The sequence below is a fragment of the Hyperoodon ampullatus genome (genome assembly GCF_949752795.1).
Source record: "Hyperoodon ampullatus genome assembly, chromosome: 14".
In the NCBI taxonomy this organism is placed as follows: Eukaryota; Metazoa; Chordata; class Mammalia; order Artiodactyla; family Ziphiidae; genus Hyperoodon; species Hyperoodon ampullatus.
This window is the reverse complement of record NC_136927.1, coordinates 53,040,296-53,067,069: the sequence shown is the minus strand read 5'-3', so window position 1 is coordinate 53,067,069 and position 26,774 is coordinate 53,040,296. Positions and strand designations below refer to the sequence as shown.

At 55.3% G+C, this 26,774-nt stretch overlaps 1 protein-coding gene across 1 annotated transcript in view; it reads left to right on the top strand.

Moving 5' to 3' along the window:
- The window catches only part of ZAN (zonadhesin), a 32,009-nt gene extending 6,882 nt beyond the window's left edge, over positions 1-25,127 (top strand). Inside the window, 38 exon segments of the mRNA XM_079719058.1 lie at positions 292-563; positions 873-957; positions 1,507-1,851; positions 2,756-2,940; positions 5,204-5,345; positions 5,507-5,623; positions 6,110-6,234; positions 6,430-6,575; positions 7,233-7,376; positions 7,750-7,857; positions 7,987-8,156; positions 9,010-9,212; positions 10,433-10,574; positions 10,868-11,115; positions 11,317-11,497; positions 11,765-11,876; positions 12,182-12,276; positions 12,558-12,749; positions 13,888-14,096; positions 14,362-14,506; positions 14,815-15,050; positions 15,138-15,302; positions 15,444-15,568; positions 15,913-16,129; positions 16,133-16,208; positions 18,989-19,200; positions 19,715-19,856; positions 20,195-20,442; positions 20,961-21,090; positions 21,283-21,457; positions 21,769-21,942; positions 22,201-22,340; positions 22,757-22,956; positions 23,062-23,200; positions 23,736-23,876; positions 24,734-24,833; positions 24,937-24,974; positions 25,066-25,127. Of these exon segments, the coding sequence (XP_079575184.1) occupies positions 292-563; positions 873-957; positions 1,507-1,851; positions 2,756-2,940; positions 5,204-5,345; positions 5,507-5,623; positions 6,110-6,234; positions 6,430-6,575; positions 7,233-7,376; positions 7,750-7,857; positions 7,987-8,156; positions 9,010-9,212; positions 10,433-10,574; positions 10,868-11,115; positions 11,317-11,497; positions 11,765-11,876; positions 12,182-12,276; positions 12,558-12,749; positions 13,888-14,096; positions 14,362-14,506; positions 14,815-15,050; positions 15,138-15,302; positions 15,444-15,568; positions 15,913-16,129; positions 16,133-16,208; positions 18,989-19,200; positions 19,715-19,856; positions 20,195-20,442; positions 20,961-21,090; positions 21,283-21,457; positions 21,769-21,942; positions 22,201-22,340; positions 22,757-22,956; positions 23,062-23,200; positions 23,736-23,876; positions 24,734-24,833; positions 24,937-24,974; positions 25,066-25,106 (6,065 nt within the window). The 3' untranslated portion in view covers positions 25,107-25,127.
- Positions 25,128-26,774: the final 1,647 nt, after the last annotated feature.

Below are 26,774 nucleotides of genomic sequence, written 5' to 3'. Positions count from 1 at the left end.
GCCTCAAAATCCACTGGGTCATTTTCAGTCAAGACATTTACTGGTGCAGCCAACAAAGGAATCTGGGTTGCTGGCTTGGTTTTCCCTTTCTTTCTGATCCTGCCTTCTTCAGTTAGAAGTCTAAAATGAGCAGAGGAAAAAACAAAACAAACAAACAAAAAACCCACTGCAATGTGGGGAGTTGGGGTGTTTGCATCAAATCCCCATTTGGAAAGCAAGATGTCGCTCAAGAAAGCACCAGACTTGTCCTCTGGAGGTTTCTCACCTTGCCTGTTCCCTTCTTTTGCCCAGAGGGTCACTTTGTCTACCTTGAGGCTGACAAGTTCTCCCAGGCAGGCCGGTCTTTCAGACCGGTGAGCCGGACCTTCTGTGCCCCGGGTGCGATCTGTGTGGAGTTTACCTACCACATGTATGGCCTCGGAAACGGCACGAAGCTCAGGCTTCTGCTGGGGAGCCCTGCGGACAGTTCCCCAACTTCTCTCTGGGAACGAGTTGGGTCTCAAAGCGCTGACTGGCTGAACGACTCCATCACCGTCCCTTCGGGACATCAGCAGCCCATGCAGGTGAGAGACAGAGAGAGTCGCTCTTTAAGTGTCACTGTGAGGCCAGGTGAGGGGGATATAACACCTGGGATCAGGGAGCACAACCAGGGCTGAGAGGATGGGACACTGGAAAAACAGCAGAGCAGAGGGCACTCTGTGTTCCCTGTGAGGCTCTCTGGCTCCTGGAAGGGGCCCGGGCCCCCTTTGCACTGTTGAGGCCAGAACAAGGCGACATCTTAGCAGAGGACAGACCCTCTGCCTGGAGAGTCACTGAGTTGACGGGGATTCACTTTCATTTCTCTCTTGCTCCTTTCTCCCTCGTACCTTCAGCTGATGTTTGAGGCCGAGAGGGGCACCAGCACCGCCTTCATTGTTGCTCTGGGTTTCATCTTGATCAGTCACTGGACCTGTCAAGGTAAGACAAAACCCCAGGTCCCAGAAAGGGGGCCGTGCTCCAGGATGACCATCTCTCGGGCTTCTCTGCATGAGCTGCTTAAAATGCAAGTCCTCTTTTGTGCTCAAGTCCTCACGCAGCTTTGTCTTCTATATTCTGCCCACCTGTACCTTCCCAGCCCCATCAGAATGCTTGCTTGAGTGAATGTGACTTTGATGCCGTGGATTTCTGTGGTCAGACCCCTTACCTAGTGAACGGTGATCCTGAAGGGAAGGCCGATATCCTATTTGTTATTTGTTTCCTGTACCCGGCGCAAGATCAGACATATGTTAGGAACGGTGTTTGTCAGTGTTACCTGAGTGGAGGCTGGGGCGGGGAGGAGAAGGAGAGGTGTGAATGAGTTACTGCTTTGAGCGCACCCATTCCAATTAGATGTGAGTCAAGGGGGTGGTGGTACGATTCTGACTAAACTCCAGGGATTTATTTTCTTTGCAGGACCTGCATCAGTAGCGCCTCCTTCCAAACCTCCCATTACCTGCACTGGCCCTCCTGAAACCCCTGTCTGCACAGAGAAATCTGTGGCCCCTGAGGAAACACCCACCGTCCCCACTGAAATATCCACCATCCCCACAGAGAAACCTGTGGCCCCCACAGAAAAACCGACTGTTCCTAGTGAAATATCCACGGTCCCCACAGAAAAACCCATGGTCCCCACTGAAAGGACCACCATCCCCACGGAAAGGACCACCATCCCCACGGAAAAACCCACGGTCCCCACTGAAAGGCCCACAGTTCCCACGACACCCCAGCCCAGCCAAACTCTTGTACCCACCTGGCCAACAGCTTTCATGATGCCAAGTACCTCCATGACCACTGTGACCCCGGCCACCACTGCAACCCCGAGACCTACTCCAGGTTTGTGGTGGAGCATCGGACAAAGAGCTGAAAGTCAGAGACAGTGATGAGGAGAGAGGGCTGGGGAAACGTATGCTTCCAGTAGGAAACTGCAGTCTCAGAGGAGAGAGGAACCAGACACGATGACTTTAGAGAGAATGATGAGAGTGACCCTGAGTGAGAGGGCCGGGGTGGGGGGCATGGGGGAGTGGGAGTTGTTGGGAACCAAGCGCTAGACTTACTATTGCTTTTTTTTTATTGAGATATAATTCACTGCCGTAAAAATTCATCCTTTCAAAGTGTACGATTTGGTGGTTTTAACATATTCACAAGACTGTGCAGCCATCCTCACTTTTCCATTTCAGGATTTTTTTTTTTTTTTTTTTTTTTGCGGTACGCAGGCATCTCACTGCTGTGGCCTCTCCCGTTGTGGAGCACAGGCTCCGGACGCGCAGGCTCAGCAGCCATGGCTCACGGGCCCAGCCGCTCCGCGGCCTGTGGGATCCTCCCGGACCGGGGCACGAACCCGTGTCCCCCGCATCGGCAGGTGGACTCTCAACCACTGCGCCACCAGGGAAGCCCCATTTCAAGACATTTGCATCACCCCATAAAGAAAGCCTGTACCCGTTAGCGGTCACTCCCATTCCCCCCGCCCCCCAGCCCCTGGCAACCACGAATCTGCTTTCTGTCTGTTCGGTACTTTTCATACCGTGGAGCCATATAATCGGTGGTCGCTTGTGACTGGCTTCTTTTTTCTCGGCATATGTTGTTGTCAAGGTTCATCCAGATTGTAGTTTGTGTCAGGACTTCCTTCCTTTGAATGGCTGAATAACATGGGCCTCCTTCTTCAAGAAGAACGGGAGTGGGAGGTAAAGGGGAGACAGGAGGAAAGCCGGGGGCTTGACGGAGGCTGTTTTCCCCTCAGTGAGCTGCCCGCCGAACGCCCACTACGAGCGCTGCGCCTGCCCAGAATCCTGCCAGAGCCCCACGCCCAACTGTGAGCTCCTTTGCAAGCCCGGCTGTGTCTGCGATCCTGGCTTTCTGTTCAGCGACTCCTGCTGCATCAATGCCTCTTCCTGCAATTGCTTCTACAATGACAATTACTATAAGGTGAGACCCCAGGATGCCCAGATCCTCTGAGGGAGACTGTGAGCTGAACACCTGGGGTCCAGCGCCACCTGCTCCCCAGGTGACATGAATTTGGATCCATGGGACATTCCCAAGGGGTCAGCTCTCCGGCAGCTGTGACACGGTGGTGGAGTCATTCATTCGGTGTGTGGTTTTTTTGCCTTAATTTTATTAATTTTTTTCTTGGCCAGGCCACACGGCATGTGGGATCTTAGTTCCCTGACCAGGGATTGAGCCTGTGCCCCTTGCAGTGGAAGTGCAAGAGTCTTGACCACTGGGCCACCAGGGAAGTCCCTCGGCTCTGTTCACACAATAAATACTTGTTAAGCACCTGCTTTGGCCCAGCCTGACACTAGGCTGTGTGGAAGATCCTGTCAGCCCGTGGCCCTGTCCTCGGTGCTCCTGGCAGCTTTGATATTTCTGTATTTCTCCATCCTGCACTGGCAGCCATGATGCATTTGACCATAGACCAGCCAGGTGGTGCAGGGCCCTTATCTCCATCCTGAGGAAAGTCAGGGGTCCCTGAGTATACAGAGAGCCCTGGACACTGAGTGAGTTCAGGCATTTTCAGGGCAGAATGAGGCATTCCAGAACCTTCTTCCAAAGGAACTTGCAAATTTTGATAGGCTATGTCAAAGGAGAGGAGATACTGTTCTTGTCTCTCCTAATTGATGCCCATCCCCATCCCCCCGGGAGATTCTGGTGGAGCACAGGCTCTGGGCCAGCTCTGTCCAAAAGGGATGGCGTGCAAACCTCACACAGCATTTACTTGTCCTAATAGTCACATTAAAAAAAAAAAACTACAAGGAGGGAATTCCCTGGCACCCCAGTGGTTAGGACTTCACACTCTCACTGCTGAGGGCCCGGGGTTCAATCCCTGCTTGGGGAACTAAGATCCCGCAAGCCGCGAGTGAGGCCAAAAAACAAAGAAAAGAAAAAGTACAAGGAAACAGGTTAAGTTAACCCCAGTCATCTACCTGTTTTAGCATGTAATCAATGGTTATCAATGAGATCATTTACGTACCTTTTTTTTTTTCTTACTAAGTCTTCAAAATCCAGTGTGTATTTTACACTTACAGCCTATGTCAGTTTGCACCAGCCACATCTCAAGAGCTCAGTGGCATGTGACTGGTGGCCATTGTATTGGACAGAGCCGCCCAAGAGTCAGGCCAATCTGAGCTCAAATCGCCGCTCCGCCACTCGTTTGCAGAGTGACCCTGGGCAAGGTTCTTTCTTGACTTCTTCAAATCTGTTCCCATATCTATAAAATGGGCACAACAAGATTTTCTACCTCATTAGGTTGTTGTGAAGGTGAGATTAGATCCTGACACAGAGCAATTACTTAATAAATGCTCATTGTTATTGTTAGCAATTTATGGTAAATATATGTGACCTGTAAATTAAAAGTTCAGTCAGCTATTCATTTAGCATCCAGTTCCTCTTCTCAGCTCCGGCGTTCTCCCCATGGGGCGTCCGAGTTTCTTGCTTGCCTCTTCGGGGGCCCCTTCCTCCTCCAGCCCTCTTGACCCGTCTCCCGGCGTCCCTGCGTCAGTGTTGGGAGTAGCTTCAGCTGCAGCCCGGGTAGAACTATCTGTCACAAGCATCAGGACCAAGCATCTCTTCCCTCTGCCCCGGGAGACACATATGAACTTATTGTATGATCACTTATGCATTCAATAAATGTTTATTGGGTACCTTCAACCCTCTCAACATTGGGGTCACCACGAATAGGGCATGTCCTTGCTCTCCTAATGCTGTCAGATTCCGGGGGGCACATAGGATGTTGGTTCGTTCTTTCATTCGGTAAGTATTTATTAAATGAGAACTCTTTGCCAGGCACTGTGCTACATGTTGGGGCTGAGATAGTGAGTAAAGATAGACATGGTCCCTCGCAGGGGCGCTTATCAAATAATCACAAAGATGAATATGATAGTGCAATTGTGGTAAGTCCTGGGAAGGAAAGGTACCCAGAGGTAGTCAAGGAGGTCTGGAGAGTCTTCCTGAGAAGGTAGCAACCCTTGAGCTGAACTCCGCTAGTTGCACAGGAATGGGTTAGAGAGAGGGAGAGGGACACGTTCCAGCACAGCATGTGCAAAGGGCCTGGGTTGAGCAGGAATATGTGGTAGGCGATGAGGAGAGGAGTCTGAGCAAGGTGAGGTCTGCAGGAGGAGAGGGGACTACAGCACGGGATGACAGAGTCTGCCCAGGAGCTACGGCCTCATGACTCCGGCCCCCTTGTCCTCAGCCAGGGACAGGGTGGTTCAGCCCCAACTGCACAGAACGTTGCCGCTGCCAGCCTGGCAGTCGGACGGAGTGCCAGCCCTATAAGTGCGGGACACATACAGTGTGCCAGCTGAAGAATGGCCAGTACGGATGCCACCCCTATGATGAGACCCTCCCCTCAGGCTGTTCCCACGTGGGTGTGACACCAGGGTCCCCATCCCTCCCTCGACCAGGGGAGCCCGGGCAGGCCACTGGGTGGGTGAGGTGGGCCCTGGGGCCTGGCCTGGTGAACCAGCTTCACATGTCCCCGGTGTCCCCTCGGCAGGCACTGCCACCTGCTTCATTTACGGAGACCCTCATTACTTCACCTTCAACGGGAGGCACTTTAACTTCATGGGCAAGTGCACCTACATCCTGGCCCAACCCTGTGGCAACTCGACAGGTAGGACCCTGGAGATGCCCCCCCACGGCCTGGGCGTGGGGTCTGAGATCAGAAGAGCTGGGCATGGGGTGCACTGGCTGGCAGAAAAGGGCCAGAGCCGCTGGCAGGGGCAAGATGGGAGCAAGGCCGGTGGTAGAGCAAGGGATGACACGTCCATCCCCAAGCAGGACTTTGTGAGGACCAGACTATGGGGGAAATGCGGGTTAGGACTCCTCTCTGTATCCATCACTCCCTTGGCTGGCTTGGACTAGGGCGTGCCTGGCAGAGGAGGCCCCTGTCCCCTGGGGGGACAGATTCGCGGCACACAGCCCCACGCTGTTCTGGACAACACCCCACTCCTGCCCCTCTTGAACCGTAGAGCCGCCACCTCTGTGGCCCTTTATCCTCACGGGGTGCAGGGCCGGTTGGGGGTGGCACCCTCAGTGGGTGCTCAGAAATGCTTCTGGAATGAGCCCCTGGGAGCTCTCCACCCCTCTCCCTGCCCAGAGCCATTCTTCAGGCTGACGGTGAAGAATGAGGAGCGAGGACAGGAGGGCGTGTCCTGCCTGAGCAAGGTCTACGTGACTCTGCCCGAAACCACCATCACCCTGCTCAAGGGCAGACACACGCTGGTGAGTCCGTTCTCCACTCAGCCCTGCCGGGCTGCTGGCCTTGGCTGTGGCCTTGTCCCACCCAGCTCCTCCAGAGCATTCCACATGGAGCAGAAGAGGTCATTAGCGTGGCGGTGGGGATCTGGGAGTCTGCTGGGGGTCCTCCTTGACCCCCGGATCTGTCTCTCTGTCTCCTCCCTCGGCCCCTCCTTCCAGGTTGGGGGTCAGCGAGTCACCCTCCCAGCCATACCTTCTAAAGGCATCTTCCTGACTCCAAGTGGGCGATTTGTGCAGCTGCAGATGGCATTCGGTCTGCGGGTGAGATGGGATGGTGACCAGCAGCTGTCTGTGAGAGTGCCCAGGTGAGGGGGCGACCCAGCGAGGCAGCTAGCACTCCTCCCACTCTGCCCCTCCCTCTCCCGGGACCCTCCCATCCCCGGCCCCTGCCATCCCAGGCGCTTATTCTCAGTCATGGGTAGGAGACACCTAGCTCAATGGGCAGGCCTCCCTTTGGTTGAGGAGGGGGAGGAAATGGTTTCAGAGCAGTGTGATAGTAGCAGGATATATACACAAGGCTTTGGGAATGTTCTAGAAGGAGTTGCTGATGAGTCGTGGGAGCCTTCAGAAGAGTGGTCCCTTGACTGCAGTCTTCAAGGATGAGTAGCTCCCCAGCTGGCCAAACAAGGGAAAGAAAGACTATAGAAATAGTGAACAGTCATTGCGAGGGAAAAAGTAGAATGTCTTAGGGGCTGCAAGAAGTTTGTTATGGCTGGAGATGAAGTGTGAGCAGAAGAGGACGAGGGGAGACGTCAAGATGGCTCGAGAGTGAGAGCTTGAGGTCCTTGCGCGCCTGGCGCCTGGCGTGGAACCCTTGTTCCGAGCCTGCACCTCTTCATCCTCCACCGGCCTCGTGCCAGTGGCCTCCGCGACTCATCCCCTCTCTGCTGTAGTCCCTCAGATGCTGGAGGCCCCTTCTCTCCACTAACGCCTCCTCCTCCCCTCCCACCGGCCCCCCGCAGCACCTACTCCAGCAAACTCTGCGGTTTCTGTGGCAACTATGATGGCGACAGTAGCAACGACAACCGAAAGCCGGATGGCAGACCAGCGCGAGATGAGACGGAGCTGGGTAGCAGCTGGCCGGCCTCGGAGGATGAGGATCAGGAGTGAGGACCTCCCCGTCCCCGTCTCCGCCCTCCTGCTCCTTTGCCCCTTCGAGGAACTAAGAACCCCGACTGGCATCACCCCTTTTCTCCTCTCTCCTCTGCTGCACACCCCCACGTCTGTCATTCTTCTCCCCGCTCCCGTTCCCAGCAGAGTTCATTGCCACCACGTTCACCCCCAGCCCCACCATCCGTCAGTCGTCCCCAGGCGATTCTGGGCAGCCCCGCCTCTTGCTCGCCCGGCTCCAAGTTTTCCCACCTCTTGGTATTCAGATTTTCTCCACTAGGGGATGCCGAGAGCTGGGAGACTGCTGGGGCGGGGTGGGCATGGAGGTGAGCCTCGGTCCTTAGGGCGTTTGGGGTGGGTCTCTTCCAGGTGCCAGGAGAACCAGGCATCTCCCCCATCTTGCGACACTGCCTTGAAGGACACTGTGTCGGGGCCAGAGTTCTGTGGACGGCTCACGGTCGCTCACGGAGCTTTTGAGTATGTGCAGGGGCGGGCGGGGTGGCGGGGGCGGTGGCCAGGAAGGGCCGTAGTGGGGGACCAGGTCCTCCGTGGCAGGAGGCGGGAAGTTCTCCCCCTCATTCCTTCTGACCTGGCCTCTCTCCTCAGGGCCTGCCTGCCTCACCTCAGGGCCTCTTCCTTCTTTGACAACTGCATGTTTGACATGTGTAATTTCCAGGGGCTGCAGCAGATGCTGTGTGCCCACATGTCGGCCTTGACTGAGACCTGCCAGGATGCCGGCTATGTGGTGAAGACCTGGAGGGGACCCCAGTTCTGCCGTGATTTGTACCAAGATGAAGGGCCCCTTCTTTCAGACGCAGACGCGGTGGAGGGCCGGCGGCATCTGAGAGTGGTGGCACAGGCTGGGCAACGCCCTGGTGGAACCCCTTTGCCTCCACACTAGGACAGGGAAATCTGCAGAGTCAGAAACATGCACTGAGAAAATCACACGGTCACCTGCAAACTCAGAAAGCCTTCCCAGGGTTTGCTCCCAGCTGTGGATTTTCCAGGCAGCATTTTCATCCTGGATTCAGCTTGGTTTTGTTACCTCTGATTTGGGCCCTGACTACACTTTGACCTCTTTTTGCTCTATTAAAGTCTTAATTAAAGCTCTTTGGGGGAAAAAAAAAAAGAAAGAAAGAAAGAAAGCTTTCCCAGCTACCTGAAGGTACGGGTATGCAGAGCAATGCATATGTGTGTAAATGCACACCCATGTCGAGGGATGCACACGTAAAATACACAAAATGTGCATACAGTACAGACTGGTGGGTGGGATGGCGCGTCATGACGGCCCCACAGCTCCTGGTCGTGGCCCAGCCCTCTGGGGAGCCTGCTTTGGGGCCTTGATGGGGCCACATGGGTTCCCTCTGCTCCCCTCCACCCTACACAGCAGTGCTGCTGAGGCTTCTGGGTCAGTCTGCTCCCGTGGTCCTGCCTCTTGGCAGTTCCCTGCAGGCCCCCTTCCAGGCCCAGGACGTGGAAGCTGAGCTCCTCGGTGGTTTCTACCAGCCACTGTCTTCTTCTCAAGATAGGGCGAAAGCCTCTAGCCACCGGCCTTCTGAACTCTGGGCTGGGAGCTACCTCTTTCCTCTTTTCCCCATCCCGCCTCACCTGTGCTCCCCCCTCTGCCAGCACTGGCCTGTCCACCCAACAGCCGATACACCCTGTGTGCCAAGCTGTGCCCCGACACCTGCCATTCCGAGTTCTCGGGCATGGCCTGCCAGAACCGCTGTGTGGAGGGCTGCGAGTGCGACCCGGGCTTCATCCTCAGCGGTCTCCAGTGCGTCCCCAGGTCCGAATGTGGCTGCCTTGGCCCCACGGCCGGCTACTTCAAGGTGAGCTGCTGGGGCTGGGCGTCTCTCAGCCCTGCAGCCAGAAGGCACTCATTCCAGCTCTAAAGTCTACGGCCAGCTTGTGGGCAGGAGAGAAAAGGCGGAGGGTGGGGTGGCGGGGGTGGTGGGGGTGGCGGGGGTGTTGGGGGTGGCAGGGGGGAGGGCAGGCTGGGATTAAGGAACTTCGGGCTTAGGTCTAATTTTCCTTTTTCTTTCTTCAGTTCTAGTACTTTTCATCCCTGCAGACCGGGATGGAGTCATAGCGCAGTTATTTCCCACGCTGCCCAGCAGAGCCTGGGACCCCTAGTTCTCTCCCCTCCTATCTTCCCTGCCCGTCACATCCCTGAGTCACTTTCCCGGTTTCTCATCCTCTGAAGGCCCAGGCATGTCTGCATCTCACCTGTACTCTTTCTCTCCTACTGAGGGTCCCTTTCTCTGCTGAAGGATTTCAGCCGCTACCTGGGCCCCATCTTCACCATCTTCTCAGAGGCAGCACTTGGAGCTAGACTCTCATCCGTGAAACTTCTCTCTCTCTTCCTTTGCCTGTCCCTCACCCAAGGCCTGGGGATGACACTGATGTCCATCCCAGCGCGCACCCACTTGGTGTCCCCTGGGCTCTCCCTGCTTGGTGCCGCATTCCAGGCCGGCCCACGGAACTCTCCTCGTCTGCGCTTTGCTCTCTCAGCTTCACCTTGTTTTCAGCCCTTCCCCGCGGCTCTGCCTCCCAGGCACTATGCCTGTTAGCCACCTTCACCTCCTTTGGGGCCCTGTTGAAATGCTGCTTCTTCCTTAAAGCCCTCCTGAGAAGCATCTCTAAACTCTCGTGGTGAGTGCGGATTGTCTGTGTCAATGGCACGAAACTCTCCCTGGGTGCCCTGACTATCCTCTTTGGGTGCAGAGTGTGTTGGACCACGTGATCTATCTGTTTACATGTCAACTGCCCTCTCTGGACTGTGAGTTCTGTCAGGGCAGGGACCTCATCCATCCAGCTCATTACTGAATCCCTGACGCCTGGCACAAGGCAGATAATAACTGTCTGTTGAACTAGTGAACAAACAAACAATGGAGTGACTGAACGAGTGAGTGGATGCCAGAGTTTTGCAACTAAGCCTGGAGCTTTGGGATGACATGAATGCCTTCCTGGTGAGCAGGTCAGTGATCTGAATAGCAGTGCTAATAGATCAGGGGATAATTTATTTTCCTTCCTTCGGTCCGTCCGCCAGGTAGGGGAGCGGTGGTTCAAGCCAGGCTGCAGACAGCTCTGCATCTGTGAGGGCAGCAACAGAACTCGCTGTGTGCAGTGGAGGTGCCAGTCCCAGGAGGTGTGTGGTCGGCAGGATGGCATCTATGGCTGCCATGCTCAAGGTGAGTAGTCGAAAGAAGGTGAGCATGGGGGCTGCCCATGTGACCTCGAGCAAAGGCATGGTCCTGTCCTAAAGCAGAGAGCTGGAGCATAACCAGGGGGCTGGAAGGCAATTGCCCAGAGCCAAAGCAGGGTCTTCAAGGACCCAGAGAGTGAGGCTGGGGCAGTCCCTGACCTTGACCTCTCCAAGTCACACCGACCACCCCGATGAGCCATGGGTACCATTCCAATGTGGACTTGCCAAGATGGCAGCTCAGGGTCAGTGCCTCTCTGAACGCCATCTCCTCCTGCCCAGGGTCCGCTACCTGCACTGTCTCGGGGGACCCCCATTACCTGACATTCGACGGAGCCCTGCACCACTTCATGGGCACCTGCACCTACACCCTGACCCAGCCTTGTTGGTTGAGGTCCCCAGAGAGTTACTTCGTCGTGAGCGCCACCAACGAGTTCCGCGGCGGAAACTTGGAGGCCTCCTATGTCAAAACCGTCCAAGTGCAGGTCTTCAACCTCAGAATCTCCATGATCAAAGGCCGCAAGGTCATGGTGCGTGCCTGCGCTGGCCTCCCCGGCCCCACCCGAAGCCCACGCTGCCCGCGTCTCCTTGCCTGCAGGCCCACCTGTCTGGCAGATGCAGCCCCCATTTCTGAGACACACCCGCCACCCCCCTCCTACTCCCTGGTCTTGGCCCCGTTGTTGTCCTTGTCCCAGGCACCTTTCCCTACAGTGTCCTCCCTGCCTCTGTAGCTGGACGGTCGCCGGGTGGCCCTGCCCGTGTGGCCTGCACAAGGCCGGGTGAACGTGAGGTCCAGTGGCTCCTTTATCCTCCTCTACACGGACTTTGGGCTTCAAGTTCGCTATGACGGGAACCACCTGGTGGAAGTGACCGTGCCCTCCTCCTATGCTGGCCGGCTCTGCGGGATGTGCGGTGAGTTCCTTGGGCACCTGCAGGTGAAGCCGGGGTAATGGGCTGGAGCCTATCCCGGTCCTATTCATCCACACATCTGATTAGGCGTCCTTGGTGCTTGTCGACCTCTTACTTGGTTGAAGGTGTCGTGCGCTAGGGTAGGCATGAAGGGAAGCCGAAGATGAAGGAAGAGAAAGGGCTCATCTTGGTTGGTTGCGTGAAGAGGGAGGGATGCTTCTTGGTCCTGGGGCTGAGCTCAAGGCCTCTGCTGACTGCTCCGTCCTGCAGGGAACTTCAACAACAACAGCCTAGACGACAATCTGCAGCCTGATAAAAGGCCTGCAGTCAGCTCCGTGCACCTGGGGGCCTCCTGGAAGCTAAATGAGTTATCTGAACCTGGGTGAGCCGAACGGGGGAGGCGGGGAGCTGGACCAGGGGAGGAGGCTCGGCGGGCAGCCTGGAGGTGTTCCCTGTGTGTCCCCAATCTTTCCTGGAGTTGATGACTGATCTGTCTCTTGGGAAGTCCACCCTGAGATCTAACCTTTTGCTTTCCTGCTGCATCTGCTGACCTTACTACTTGAGGCCATCACTGTTCTCCTCTCCCGTCCTTATTCCCCTCGCTGTTTCCCTCTCCACTTTTGCTTTGGCTTTTGGAAAGCTTCCTCCAATCCTAAACTCCTGTCCTTTCCCCTCCTCCTCTGTCAGCTGCTTTGCTGCGGGTGGCAAGCCCCCCAGGTGCCTGGAGAAGAAAGTGACGGAGGCCTGGAATAAGAACTGTGATATCTTAATGAACCCTCAGGGTAAGCCACACAGGGGGCCCCTTTTTGCTCCCCGGGGGCAGGAGACAGAGGAGGGGCACTGAGCAGGGAGGGAGGAAGGGTGAGACAGGAAGTAGTGGCCCTCAAGAGGCAGGCAGAGGGAATGCAGGGGCAGTGGTCACCTGGGAACGCTGATGGATCTGTGGGGTTTTTTGCATCTCAGGCAGTAGATTCTCAATAATTACGGGTTTTGATGGAAATGGATGTTGAATTTGCCCCAGAGCAGTCGCGTGGTTCTGCTCCCTCCCCAAGCTTAGTCTCAGCTACGTTTCATCCACGACCCTTCTCCCATTGCCACGGGGTGGTGGCCCCGCACTCCAGCTTCACCAGTTGCGTGTACGGCCAGTGTGGGACCAAGGGCGACGCCTTGACCCTGTGCCGCTCCCTGCAGGCGTATGCGTCCCTGTGCGCCCGCGCAGGCCAGGCCCTCGCCTGGCGGAACACCACCTTCTGCCGTGAGTGACCTGACAGCCAGGAGGAGTCCCCGGAGCCCTGCCCTCTCTTCCTCTCCCTAAATTCTGCTCCTTCACTCTTCCCTTCGCAGCCCGGCCCCCAGGCCCCACGTGGGACCCTCCTCTGTTCCCGTCTCCCCAGTCTCTCTGAGCCCAGCTCCCATCCTCTACTTGTCTCCCTCTTCTGGGAGCCTCCATCCGATTCTCACTTCACCAAAAAAATTCTGATCTCCCAGGAATTCCCTGGTGGTCCAGTGGTTAGGACTCTGCCCTTCCACTGCAAGGAGCACTGGTTTGATCCCTGGTTCAAATCCCACATGTCATGGGGCGTGGCCCCAAAAAAAAGTTCTGATCTCATTTGGTTACTGCCTCCTTCCCTTCTTCCCTGGGCCAGCTCTGTGACCTTTCTTCTTTCCCAGAAATGCTTTTTTTTTTTTTAATTGTAGTAAAACATACAGAACATAAAAATTACCATTGTGACAATTTTTAAGTGTCCAGTGGCATTAAGTGCATTCACCTTGTTGTGCAACCATCACCACCATCGCCCCCAGAACTTTTTCATCTTCCCAAACTGAAACTCTGTCCGCATGAAACACTGTAAGTCCCCATCCCCTCCCCCAGCCCCTGGCAACCACCATCTACTCTCTGTGTTTGTGAATTCGACGACTCTAGGGACCTCATCTAAGTGGAATCACACGGTATTCGTCTTTTCGTGACTCGCTTATTTCACTTAGCATTATATCCCCAGGGTTCACCATGTTGTAGCAAGTGCCAGAATTTCCTTCTTTTTAAGACTGAATCATATTCCGTTGTATGATTGGACCCCATTTTGTTTATCCATTCGTTTGATGGACATTCCCAGGAACTCTTTTTTTTTTAAAGATTTTTTTGATATGGACCATTTTTAAAGTCTTTACTGAATTTGTTACAGTATTGTTTCTGTTTTATGTTTTTGATTTTTTGGACTCGAGGCATGTGGGATCTTAGCTCCCCAACCAGGGATGAAACCCATACCTCCTGCAGTGGAAGGCGAAGTCTTAACCACTGGACCGCCAGGGAATTCCCTCCCAGGAACTCTTGATGCCCCAAGATCAGAGAGCTGGAAATCACTCTTCCTTCCTAAACACCGATTTCTTCTTAGCTCTGAACTGCCCACTGGGCAGCAGCTACAGCACCTGTGCCAACCCCTGCCCCGCCACCTGCCTCAGCCTGAGCACTCCATCATACTGCCCGTCCTCGCTGCCCTGTGCCGAGGGCTGCGAGTGCCAGAAAGGCCACATCCTGAGTGGGACCTCCTGTGTGCCCCTCAGCCAGTGTGGCTGCACCAGCCAGAGGGGCTCCTACCACCCAGTGAGAGGCCAGACCACAGGGGGTGCCCTGCCCTTCCCAGCTCCCCAAGTTTGGGGGCCAGAGGGCTCAGAGCCTGCAAAGGGGTAGGGTGGGCCAGTGCTGGGGGCTGGGGGGCAAATCCAGAAGCCAAGAGCCTGAGGAAGGCTAGCGATGGAGATGGGCAGCCAAGGGCAGCGAGCCTCATGGGGGCCCTGGGGTGCGGGTGGCTCCGACCACCTCTGGCTTCCAAGTTTCTATCTGCTCCAATGATGCCTGCGCCCCACAGGTCGGGGAGAGCTGGTACACGGACAACACCTGCTCCAGGCTCTGCACCTGCTCCGCTCACAACAACATCTCCTGCCTCCAGACCGCCTGCAAGCCTGGCCAGATGTGCGGGTGCCAGGATGGGCTGATACGGTGCCGGGCGGCAGGTAGGCCTCCACTGAGCGTGGAGGAGGACCTTCAGCCACCAAGACGAACTCTCCCCAACTCCTCCTCTGTCAAGAAGGGCTCCTCGGGGTTCACTCATGGTTCCCTGTGGCAGCCGTGGACTTAGACGGGATAGTATAAGTCTCTCCCTGGCCGAATGACACCTGCCCACCTCCTCGTGTCTTGACTCTTTTCTTTGTCTCCTTCCCTTCTGAGGCTCCCTCTCCTCCCATCCTTTCCTTGAGGCAGGGGAGAAGGCCTGTTCTTGCTAGAGGCTGGACCACTCCTCAGCCACCTGTCTGTCCTCCAGGGATGGGAGAGTGCCGCATCCACGACACGTCCCACTACGTAAGCTTCGATGGCAGTTACCATGCGGTCAGGGGCACCTGCACTTACGTCTTGGTGAAAATATGCCACTCCACCATGGACCTGCCTTTCTTCAAGATCAGTGGCAAGAATGGGAAGCGGAAAGACCAACCCCACACTTTCTACCTCCGCCAGGTCCACTTTAATACCCTGGTCACCCTGAAGAAGGACCAAGTGCTGGTGAGCGAGGCAGGCGGGGAGGACATGGGCTCTGGGGACGGGGCTCTGGTCCTTCTTCCTGCTCACGGGTCCTGCCCTCCTCTGTAGATCAATGGCACACGGGTCACCCTCCCGGCGACCACCCAGATCCGGGGAGTCAAAGTCATTTCCAGGGACGGCTACACCATGCTCACCATCAACATTGGGGTGCAAGTCAAGTTTGACGGCAGTGGCTTCCTAGAAGTCGAAATCCCCAAAGCCTATTATGAAAAGGTGAGGAAAACACCTGGGTCTCTTCATAGGGGAGTCAGCCTGCAGGGACGGGCGTGCCTTTCTCTTTAAGGGGATGCCAACAAAAAATGCCCTCTGCCATCCCTGGCACTGAGGATCCCTCAATCCCCTCTGCCCACCCAGACCTGCGGCATGTGTGGAAACTTCAACGGTGAGGAAGAAGATGAACTATTGATGTCTAATGACGAACTAGCTCTGGATGACGTCATGTATGTGGATAGTTGGCAAGACAAGGAGATCGACCCAAAGTAATTGTCCCTGAAGAATCTCTGCCTTTGCATAGGAACACGAGTTGGGATTCTAGACTGTATGGCCCACCTGGGATGGGAAGACCAGAGTGGTCCTTTGTGCATGTAATTTGACAGGTGGTGGCGTCTGGGTCCCAGGAACCTATATGGGGAAACGAGAAAGTCTTCCTGTCTTGGCTTCAAAACGTGGGAGGAGACCGAGGCCACGTGGAAGGCTGGCCAGAGCCCAGGCCAGCTTCCCGGTGAAGACAGGAGGGGTCTTCAGGGTGTGGTTTGGGAGCGCCAAGTCATTATCGTAGATGAGGCAGTGGCTGTCCCTGTGATGATGCCCTTTCCCTTCCCAGTTGCCAAGAAGATGACAAGAAGACTGAAGCAGAACCTCAGGAGAAGCCAAATACAAACTGCCGGGCGGCTGACCTGTCAAGAGCCCAGGAGCAATGCCAGGCGGCTTTTCAGGCTCCAGCCTGGGCGAAGTGTGCCACCCGCGTGATTCTCAGTCCCTTCTTGCTCAGATGTACCCACAGCCTCTGTGAGTTTGGAGGTCTCAACCATGCCCTCTGCTAGTCTCTACAAGCCTTCGGGGCCGCCTGCCAGGCCCAGGGGATCAAGCCTCCGATATGGAGAAACAGCAGCTTCTGCCGTGAGTGTGTCCTCAGGCCGCCCCCAAACTGCTCCCAAGCCCTCTTTCCGTCTGTGTATTGCTGAAAGCTCCCCCATTCTCCGTTTCAGTTGTTCCCAACCTATTTCTGACCTCATTTTCTCTGATGTGGACCATTTACAGCAAGCTCTTAGCTAGTGCCCCATACCACCAGGACCGCATGGGCTGCTTGTCAGCAGCTCCTTTCCAAAAGAAATGTGATCATGTTAGGCCCCTTCACGGCTGTTGCCTGCAAGTCCAAGCTCCTCTCTGAGATGTTTGAGAGATCCTGAAAGCTGTGCCCCTCCCCCACCCCCCTTTCCTGTGCGCCAGCATCACCTGCATCAAACCATCCCATTCCCCACACAGGCCTCGCTTTCCCACACCCCTCCCTGCCTTTATACATACCACGCCCTGCACCCGAAAGGTTTTCTTCTCCCCTCCTGGCAGACTCTGAGGCATCCTCCTCTAGCTCTTTCCTTTAAAAAATTTTTTTAAAATTATTATTCACATACCATATTCTTCTACCCTTTAAAAGTATACAATTTACTGATTTTCAGGATCTTCACAAAGTTGTACAACCAGCACCACTATCTAATTCCAGAACCTTTTATTTTTATTTATTTATTTAGGCTGTGCCGGGTCTTAGTTGCGGCATGCGTGTGGGTTCTAGTTCCCTGACCAGGGATCGAACCCCGGGCCCCCTGCATTGGGAGTGCAGAGTCTTACCCACTGGACCACCAGGGAAGTCCCCAAGAACATTTTAAATTTTAAAACAGTGATTACGGTGTTTTTCCTATGTGATGCATTCCTATGGTTCAAAAACTTTGAAAGTATTAAAAGATTCCCAGTGAAAAGTCTCCCTCTCGCCCTGACCCCAGGGGCCCAGGTCCCAGCCTGAGTATTTTTCCAAAAGTCTTTTATTTCTGCACATACAGACAAATACAAATTTATTTTCTGTATTTTCTTACAAACAGGAGACAGGACACCGTAGTTTGCACTTTATTTTTTTTCACTTGACAAACTAGCTTGGCGGTCCTTCCCTGTCAGATATGTAAAGAGTATCCTCATTCTCTTTTGCAGCTGCGTCGTAATTCATTTATCATAATTTATGTAACTAGTCTTCTAGCGATGGACTTTCTAGTTGTTTCCAGTCTTTTGCTATTGCAAACAGTGCTGCAGGGATAACCTCATGCAGATACAATTCTCTACGTGTGTGTCTCTTATCTGTAGGATAAATTTGTAGACCTGGAATTGTTGGATCAAGGATTGTGTGGATTTGTGCTTTTGAGAGATGTTGCCAAATGGCCTTCCATAGGGGTTGAGGAATTTACATTCCCACCAGCAACATACGAAAGTGCCCATTTCCCCACAGACTGGCCAACACACAGCATTATCGTGCTTTTGGATTTTTGCCTATCTGATATGTGAAAGATAAAAAGAGTCTTAATTTGTATTTTTCCTATTATGAATGAAGTTGTGCATTCTTTCATATGTTCAGGAGCAATATGGATTTCCCTTTCTGTGATTTCTTCATACCCATTCACCATTTTTTCCACTGGTTTGTTGGTCTTTGTTGAAATGTTTTATAGATGTCCTTTGTCTACTACAGAGAGTAGCCCTTCATTAGTGCCATGAGTTACAAAAATTTTTTCCAGGTCTCTTTTTTCATCTTTCACTCTTTTTTACCGTGCAGAAAAAAAAAAAAAAAAATATATATATATATATATATATATATATGTATTTGTGAGGTCAAATATAATAGTCTTTGTTTTATGGCTTCTGTAGTTTGAGCCTTAGTTACAAACGGCTTCCCCACTCTGAAGTTAAAAAAGAATTTGCCTATGTTTCGCTCTAGTGTTTGTATGGTTTCTTTTTTTTTTTTATATTTAAATGTTTGATCCATGGGGATTTATCCTGGTGTGTAGGATGAGAACAGAATCAACTTTGTGTTTATTTTTTCCCAGTATTATTAAATGACCAGTCTCTCTTTTTCCACTGACTCAGATGCCATGATTTATATTAAATTCCCACACGTATTTGGATCCCTCTCTGGGCCTTTTTCTCCGCTTCCACTGCTCCATTTATCTTCATTTACTAGCAGCGCAATGCTGTGGTCATTGAGAGTTTAGATAGTGTTTAGATTTCTGGTAAGGACATACACTACCTACTGTTGTTTTTTTTCCAGTTTTTTTTCGTTTTGTTTTAGAATTTTCCCAGCTTTTCTGCTTTGTTTATATCCTCATTTCCACGTTGATATCATCTTGTCCTATTAAAAAACAAAACAAAATCCTGTTGGTGTATTTTTGGGGGATCGTATTAAATGTATAATTAGGGAGGGACTTCCTGGCAGTCCAGTGGTTAGGATTCTGTGCTTCCATGGGGGGCACAAGTTCGATCCCTGGTCGAGGAACTAAGATCCCATGTGGCGCATGGCGTGGCCAAAAAACTAAATAATAATAATAATTAAATTAACTTAGGGAGGACTGACATCTTCCCATTTGTGAACATTTCCATTTGTTTGCAACTACTTCTACTTAAAGGACTTTATTTAGCTCCTCCAGCACAGTGGATACTTCCCTGCCCTGTGCTCCTGTCACACCTCGTACACACACATGCCAGTCACATGCTTACTGACCAGATGCACCAGGGTCGCGCTGCTGCAGCTGCTGGCTGACCTCGGATTCCCACGCCGAGTGGGGAGAACCGTTCTTGCTCTTTTCTGTCCTCGGAGCCAGCACACAGCCCACGCTCAGTCAGTGTTCCCCCCGCCACCCCTCCAGCTCTGGACTGCTCCGCCCACAGTGTCTACACCACCTGCGTTCCCTCCTGCCCTCCTTCCTGCTGGGACCCGGAAGGCCAGTGCAAAGGCTCCAGAGTGCCCTCCACCTGCGAGGAGGGCTGTGTCTGTGAGCCCGGCTACGTGCTCAGTGGACAGCAGTGTGTGCCCAAGAGCCAGTGCAGCTGCAGGGACGCCCAGGGCAACTCCCTCCCTGTGAGTGGGGGCAGGAAGTAGGGGTGGGGGCAACACACCTTCAGGATGCCATGTTCTCCTTTCCTGTGCCTCTCTCGGCCTGGGCCACCCACGCCTCTACCGCTGGCCCTGGGTGTGAAGGCTGGTGATGGGGCAGGGTGGCCTCCTGCCAGGCCTGGGCTAGAGGGTACGTGGTTTGGGTTTGGGGACTGAGAAATGCGAACCACAGGGATGCAGCCAGTAGGGTGGCTTTGATTTGAATCCTGATGGTACCACTCACAAGTCAGGGAACCTCTGTGACCTCAGTTTCCTCATCTGTAAGATGGGTTCAGTACCTCCTGAGCAGCTTGTGTGAGACACACCGAGCACAATGCCTCTAGGGGGCGGTACAGGTCCATAAGGGTGCAGATGGCACCGGGACTGCCTCTGGCCGGAGCCAAGTGAGTCACCAGACTGTAGGCTTAGGCTGAAGTCCTGAAGGAAAGAGAGCTGGCCCTTCCCTTCTCACTCCCCGTTCTTCCTGCGGCGTCTGCAGGTGGGTAAGTCCTGGTTCTCCAGAGGCTGCTCCAAGAGGTGTGCCTGCAGAGCGGGCACCGTTCCGTGCTGGCCCTTCACCTGCCCCTTGGGCTCCCAGTGCCAGCCCAACGAGGACGGCAAAGACTACTGCGCACCCGAGAGTAAGGGGGCCCTCGGGGAGGTGGAGCCAGAGGGGCCTGGGCTGGGGGCTCTGGAGAGGGAGGGACCCGGCACGGGCAGGGGTGGGCCTAGGCTCTCAGGCTCTTACCAGCTCCCTGGTCGCCTGCATGATCCTATCTGGGATCTGCTATCTTAAGGGCAAAAAGAGGGAACCAGACAAGGAGATCCTCTCAAGCTGGGAGAGGGAGAAAGTGGAAGATCAAGTCCACGGGGATCCCAGGGCTAAGAGGGAAGGTGACAGGAGGCCCCAGGCAGGTGAGGGGCTCTGGGGCAGTTACATCGCTCAGGGTGCCTTCTGGGCGTTGGCCCTTCTTTTCAGAGTCGGAGCAAAGCACAATTTATGGGGACCCCAGTTACCACACATTTGATGGCCTCAGCTACCGCTTCCCGGGCCGCATGTCCTACTTTCTGATCAAGACTTTGGACGTGCTCCCTGATGGGGTGGAGCCCTTGGTCGTGGAGGGCCGCAACAAGGTGTATCCGTCCTTCAAACCCATCTTCCTTCACGAAATCATCGTGATGGTCTACGGCTACACAGTCCAGCTCCAGACGGAACTGGGACTTGTAGTAAGAGCCAGGCCAGGCTGGGAGGGTCTGGGGAGGCAGGTCGGGCCATGGGAGGCCACCTGGAGCAGGTGAAGCCAGGACTCTGTGTTCCCTGGGAAGGTCCCAGCAGAGGCTGCCTGGTTTTGGAAATCAGAATCAGTGCCACACTCACCTCCTTGGGGGTTGGGGGGTGGGCAGAGGAGGGCAGTGGGATTACACACAAGGTGGAAGAGAGGCAGGGGGAGAGAGAGAAGGGAAGCTCACGCAGTGTGAGGGTGGAGCTGTGCTGAAGAAGTACAAGGGCAGTTGTACTGCCACCTGCCACCTGCCAGTTTCTTTGCAAGGAAGGGGCTGAGGCTCCAACAGGAGCAGACCTCAGGGAGGCCTTTGCCACTCGGGGTAGCAAAGCTTCCTGCGGTATCTTGTTCCCCGGAATGACGGCACCGAGAGGTTCCAAGATGTGCAGAGAGACAGAGGCCAAAGCGGCAGAGGGTGACCTTGATTCAGGCCTCCGTGCCGCTCCTGTCTGCCTCCTCCAGGTCAACGGTCAGAAGATGGCCGTCCCCTACGAGCCCAACGACCAGCTGCGGGTCACCATGCGGGGCCATCGCCTGTATCTGATCACAGACTTTGAGCTGGTCATCAGCTTCAATGGAAAGAACAATGCAGGTACCTGAGCGTGGGGACCGGAGGGCCGAAGGGACATTCCAAGGATGGGGGTAGGGAAACCGCATCTTGGGCTGAGCGTGGTGAAAGGACCTCTGCCTGGGAGTGGGGCCCCCGAGCTCCAGGGGAGGACCCAGGAGGGGTGGGAAGTGACGAGATGGGGAGTTTCGATTCTGGGTCCCCTTCCTACTGCAGTGATCTCCCTGCCCATCACGTACCGGGGGCTTGTGCGCGGCCTGTTCGGCAACTACGACCAGAACAAGAGGAATGATTTTATGCTGCCCAGCAGTGCCCTCACCCAGAACCTCCTTGTCTTTGGCAACAGTTGGGAGGTGAAGAAGACCAAGGGAGGCCTCCCCCGCTTCTCAAGGTGAAAGGGCTGGGGCTCTGAGCAGGGAGGCCCAGGCCCGGAGGTGGAGGGGCGATGAGCGACACCGTAGTATCTGTTTACACCCTGCTCACCCCCGTATCCTCAGCAGAGGAGTGAACCCCGAGGTCAAGGGCTCAGACTGGCCTGATTCTCCTAATCCCATCGTTTCTTTCCCCTCTCACTGACTGTGGGGCACCTGCCCTGTGGATCCCGGTCTGTGCCCGAGCCCTCCCCTCCCATCTCCTCCTCGGTTCTTCCTAAGTTCACAGCCATGGTGGGCCTCACCTGGCCCTTCACTATCTCTGCCCCAGGGAGGTACAAGAAGAGGAAGTGAAAGAAGAAGAGGCGTCAGGTTTTAATGTATCAGAATGCAGCCCGGAGCAGCTGGAGCTCATCGAGCACACACGGGCGTGTAGGGTGCTGGTGGACCCCCAGGGCCCCTTCGCTGCCTGCCACCACCCTGTGGCCCCAGAACCCTTCCTGGAGTGAGTTGGGGACCCAGGACACGTGGGAATGGCCTTTCTCCAGGTCCTGGGGCCTGTTCTCTGATAGGCTCTCTGTTGGGTACAGTTCTCTCTGTGGCCTTGGTACCTTGTCTCTCTCTCTCTCTCTCTCTCACACACACACACACACACACACACACTTACACTGCCTGGTGGGGCTTCCAGGGCCTCTTCTGTGGGGCCAGGTCTCCTTGCCTCCCCCTCTCTGACAGCACCCAACTGTCCCTGCCATCTCCCCAGGCACTGTGTGTCTGATCTGTGTGCCGCCCGGGACCCCAAAGAGCAGGACGAGCGACGTTGCCAGGTCCTCAGTGGGTACGCCATCATCTGCCAGGAGGCGGGAGCCGCCCCGGTCAGCTGGCGGGACCACACCCGCTGCGGTGAGGCCCTGACTTCCCCAGCAGCGGACTCCTGACCTCCTCCCCCGCCCCCGGCCATTTCCACCCTCTGCTCTGCTCTGAGCCCCCACCGGTACCCGCACCTTGGCTTCCTGCCTTGGTTCCCCCAGGCCTGAACTTTCCCCTTGTCAACGCCCTCCCGAGCTAACTCCTTCTGTGCCCTCACCCGAAGCCTCAGCCCCGTCACCCCGTCACCCCGTCACCCCGGTGCCCATCCTTGCTCCACCTCATGCGCTGGTGTCACAGACATAAAGACACGTAAATCTGGTCCACTCTTCTGGCTCCCCTGCCTCTACCAAGCTCTGTGCTCTGCTGGGTGACCTCGTTCCCCATACGTGGGGGGCCAGCCCCAGCGCAGCCACCTTCTGACTATGACTCTGTGCCCCCTGTCCCCTCAGCCTTGCCGTGTCCAGCCAATACCGTCTTTCAGAGCTGTATGACACCCTGCCCAGCCTCCTGTGCCACCCTGGCGGCTCCCAGGGACTGCAAGGGCCCCTGTGTGGAGGGCTGTGCCAGCCTCCCAGGCTACATCTACAGTGGTGCCCAGAGCCTCCCCCTGGCCCACTGCGGCTGCACCAACAATGGCATCTACTACCAGGTCCGGGCTGGAAGTCGGAGGCCTCGGGAAAGCAGAGATGCACAAGGAGAGCCAGACTCTGGAGGTGAACCAGAACCCCACCTCCCGCCCCTTCTCCCTCTCCAGCAGGGTGACAGCTTCGTGACCGAGGATTGCTCCCAGCGCTGCACCTGTGCCAGCTCAGGGGTCCTGCTGTGTGAGCCCCTCAGCTGCAGCCCTGGGGAGATCTGCACCCTGGGGAACCTCACTCGTGGCTGCTTCCGAGGTGAGCCTGGACCGGTCCTTGGCTTCAAGCTGCCCTCATACCCTTGGGAGCGGGCTGGGGGTGGGGGTGGGGGTGAGGGTGGAGGTGTGCCTGGACCGAGGAGCACCTCCCAGGCCTGTGCCTGGTACTCCATCTCATCAGTGTCAGGAAGCTCATGCCATGCGATCCCACTGTCTTTTTCGGGAGGGGCAAAGGCACAGGCCCTGCCTTCTCTGAGCCTCTGCTCTCTGCCGGGCACTGTGCTGGGCCCTTTGCCCAGCGTTAGCTTCCCAGGATCTCCTTTAGTCCTTACTCACCACTTGGGGGTAAGCACAGCATCCCCACTTTATAGGTAAAGAAAATGGAGTTCAGAGAGGGTAAGCAGTTTCCCCAGAGCTCGGGGCGTGTAGAGCCAGGACTGGAAACCTGGCCAGCGGACCCTGGCGAGTCTCTGTCAGCTGCTGCTTTCTTCCCTGGCGTCCCAGCCCCCAGGCCCCTCTCCCTGGCTGTGGGTGTCCTCTCAGAACCCCCCTCCCAACCCCTTCCATCCTTGCAGACAGCCCGTGCCTACAGAACCCCTGTCAGAATGATGGTCGGTGCCGGGAGCAGGGAACCCACTTCACCTGTGAGTGTGAGCTTGGTTACGGGGGACACCTCTGCATGGAGCCTCGGGATGTGCCACCCGCCAAAAAGCCAGGCAAGAACTTCATCCCAGGCCCTGTATCCTCACAGCCCCTTCCCCACAAACAATGGCCGCAGAATTATCCCATATATATATTAACCTATAATATCTATTATAGATGTATAATAGATAGTATAGTATCCATGTCATATATTACTATATGAAATATAATAATATAATATTATAATATGATCCCTACAGATTAGCCGGATCAGTGTCCTCCAAGTATCTCAGAGTCCCTTTGCCCATCTCCTACCCACACACTCTGGAATCTTCTCTCTGATCCTGAGCTCCCCACTTCTGAGATCTGTATGCCTCACCCTGCTGTTATTCCCCTCTCTTGTGTCCCTCTGAGCCTCCAGTACCTTTTATTGGTATTCTCCATCCCAAACTGTAATTCCTGTGAGCCTCCGGGCCAGCCGTTCTCCACCTTTATCCTCGTGCCTGAGATCGGGGTGGAGCAGGGCTGTCTCCTTCACCTTGTTCATTCCGGGACTTGTCCCCAGAGATTTGGATTCAGTAGGTCTGGAGGGGGCCCCAGAGATCTGCACTTTTCTCAAGCTCCCAGGTGACCGATGGAAGTGATGCCTGGGCTACTCTTTGAGAAGCACTGACCGACATAATACCCTGGACTCCAGGGGACCAACTGGATAAACATCCCCTTAGAAGGTTCATGAGAGTTCTGTGTCCAGAAGCAGGAGGGCAGTGCCAAGGCCTTGAAACCCCTGGGAGCAGCAGCCTCCTAGAGGGAGAACCAGCCACCAGGGATGTAGGGGATGTAGTCCCTCCAGGGTGGCAGCCAAGGACTGAAGGGGAGTGTCTCTGCCACCCCTTCCTATCCCACATCCCTATTTCTCTTCCCCACGCCCCAGAAGCCTCCAACTTTGTGGTCATCCTGTTGGGATTGCTGGTGCCTGTGCTGGTCATAGTGTCAGCAGTGACCAGAGAATGCATTTCCAGGAAGAGGAGGAGGTGAGTTTCAGGAAAGGGGAAGAGGAGGGGCGGCTGGTAGGAGAGCAAACATGGGGGGCGGGCGCCGACCTTCAAGCTGGTGTCTGTTCCCCACGCCCTCCAGGGAGAAAATGCACAGCCAGACCAGAGACAAGCTGCCAGGTACCGGTGAGCACCAGCCCCACCGTCCACAGCTTTGGCTCCGGGAAGTCGAGTCTGCCTCTAATACAAGGTTTTCTCACTTTCTCCTCAGATTTTGCTCCAGAGCATGCCTTCAAAGTCGCTCAGTTTTGAGTTGTCCACAGAAGAAGGAGACATAAAATTATTTATTTTTGAGATGTGAATTTGTACATGGTTCTGGTGGAGAAAGGCTCTGTGAGGGGGGTCTTGAGGGGAGAAGTAAGAGGGAGATGGGGTGTGAGGGTCTAGGGCTGGGGGCTCCACAGAGTGTCCAGAAGGAAGGGGAACAGAGGTCTGAGGAGGTGAGGGGCTGTCTGTCCCTTAGACAAAGCCACGTGAGGGTGGGCCACCCGCCCTCAGGCTTAGGGGATACAGGAGAAAAGACTTGACGCCAGGAATCCTCGTTCTTGGCGGACTTGGCCTCAGAGGTCCCCACCGGCAGGTAGTGAAAGGTGATCCTGAGGTTTTACATTTCTAACGATGAGACTAAGGCGCTGGGCAGAGGCTAAGGACTGGGAATGTGGCTTTTTCCAAAGGGTGAACCGGCCGGCCTGTGATCAAAAGGGCCTTGGGGTTCCTATGGTAACTGAGGGTGGAGTCTGAGGGCTGGCTTGGGAGGAGTTTGGAGCTCCATCCTATTAGGAGTGAGCAGCTCACCTCAGCCAAAGGCCAAAGTGCAAACACTCCCACCCTGACCCCTGTGCCTCGTGCCTCTCACCAGGCAGGTCCTGGGGGAAAGGGTGGGACATCCTGCTTGGGCTCTAAGAAGAAAAAGAAGGTTGTCAACTGGGGGCGCTCAGGATGTGGGACCCCCAAGGACAGGGGACGCCAAAACAGGCAGGACCCTGGGTTCTAGAGAGGAATCCTTATTCTGTGCTTGTCCTCCAAATGACCCCAGCAGCCACCTTCATGTAAGGAAGCAAGACCCAAGTTGGTTGGGGAAAGGGCTCCAAGGGAGGGGTGCCCCTGGCCAGGCCACCCTGCCCCTTAGCTGGGGGGAGCAGCTCACGCTCTGGAGCTTGTGACAGGAAGGCTCAGGCATTCTGGAACTGGGCTGGACGCCACGGGGCTCCCAGCTGCATGCCTGCCCCCACTGAGCGCCCTTCTCCTGCGCTTTGGCCCTTTGCCTCTCTGTTCTTCATCTATATCCTGCCCCCTTGATGTTGGTTCCTCCCCTCACCCAGCTAAGGTCTCCTTATCTAGCCTGGATGTCTGGTTGGCAGCGAAGGAGGTGGCCTGGACCAGCATCCTCGAGATAGACTTCCTCCTTCCAGAAGTAGGGGGACCCAGACCCCCGCTATCATCAGCAGGACGGACTCCCACCCACCCCCTTTTAGGGGTACAACACCTGGGCCATGTCATCGAGGGAGGGGACAGAGGATTCCAGAGTATTATACTCCCAAAGGCAGTTGAAGAGGCAGGAAATCAGGGACAGGATCACTGCCGGAGGCTTCCTGCGCTGGGAGAGGCAGAGATTGTGATTTGGGGTCCTGTACTGACCCCAACACGACAACAGGGGTCAGTTGAGATGCAGAAATGGCAGGGCTGCACCAGCTTGACAAACCTGACCAGGTCCAGGCCTCCCCCTGCAGTTGTCCCCTGGGGCGGGCAGGCTGGGAGACCAAAGAAGCTGAGAAAGACTTCAGGGGATTGACCCCCATCCTCATCTCATCTTCCTGTTTGGGAGGGAGAAGTTAGGGGAAGATACTCAGGTGGTTTCCCCTCCCTTCCCAAAAGGCTGGGAGAACCTGCCTGGGCAGCATCTTGAAAGGGGGAATTGTC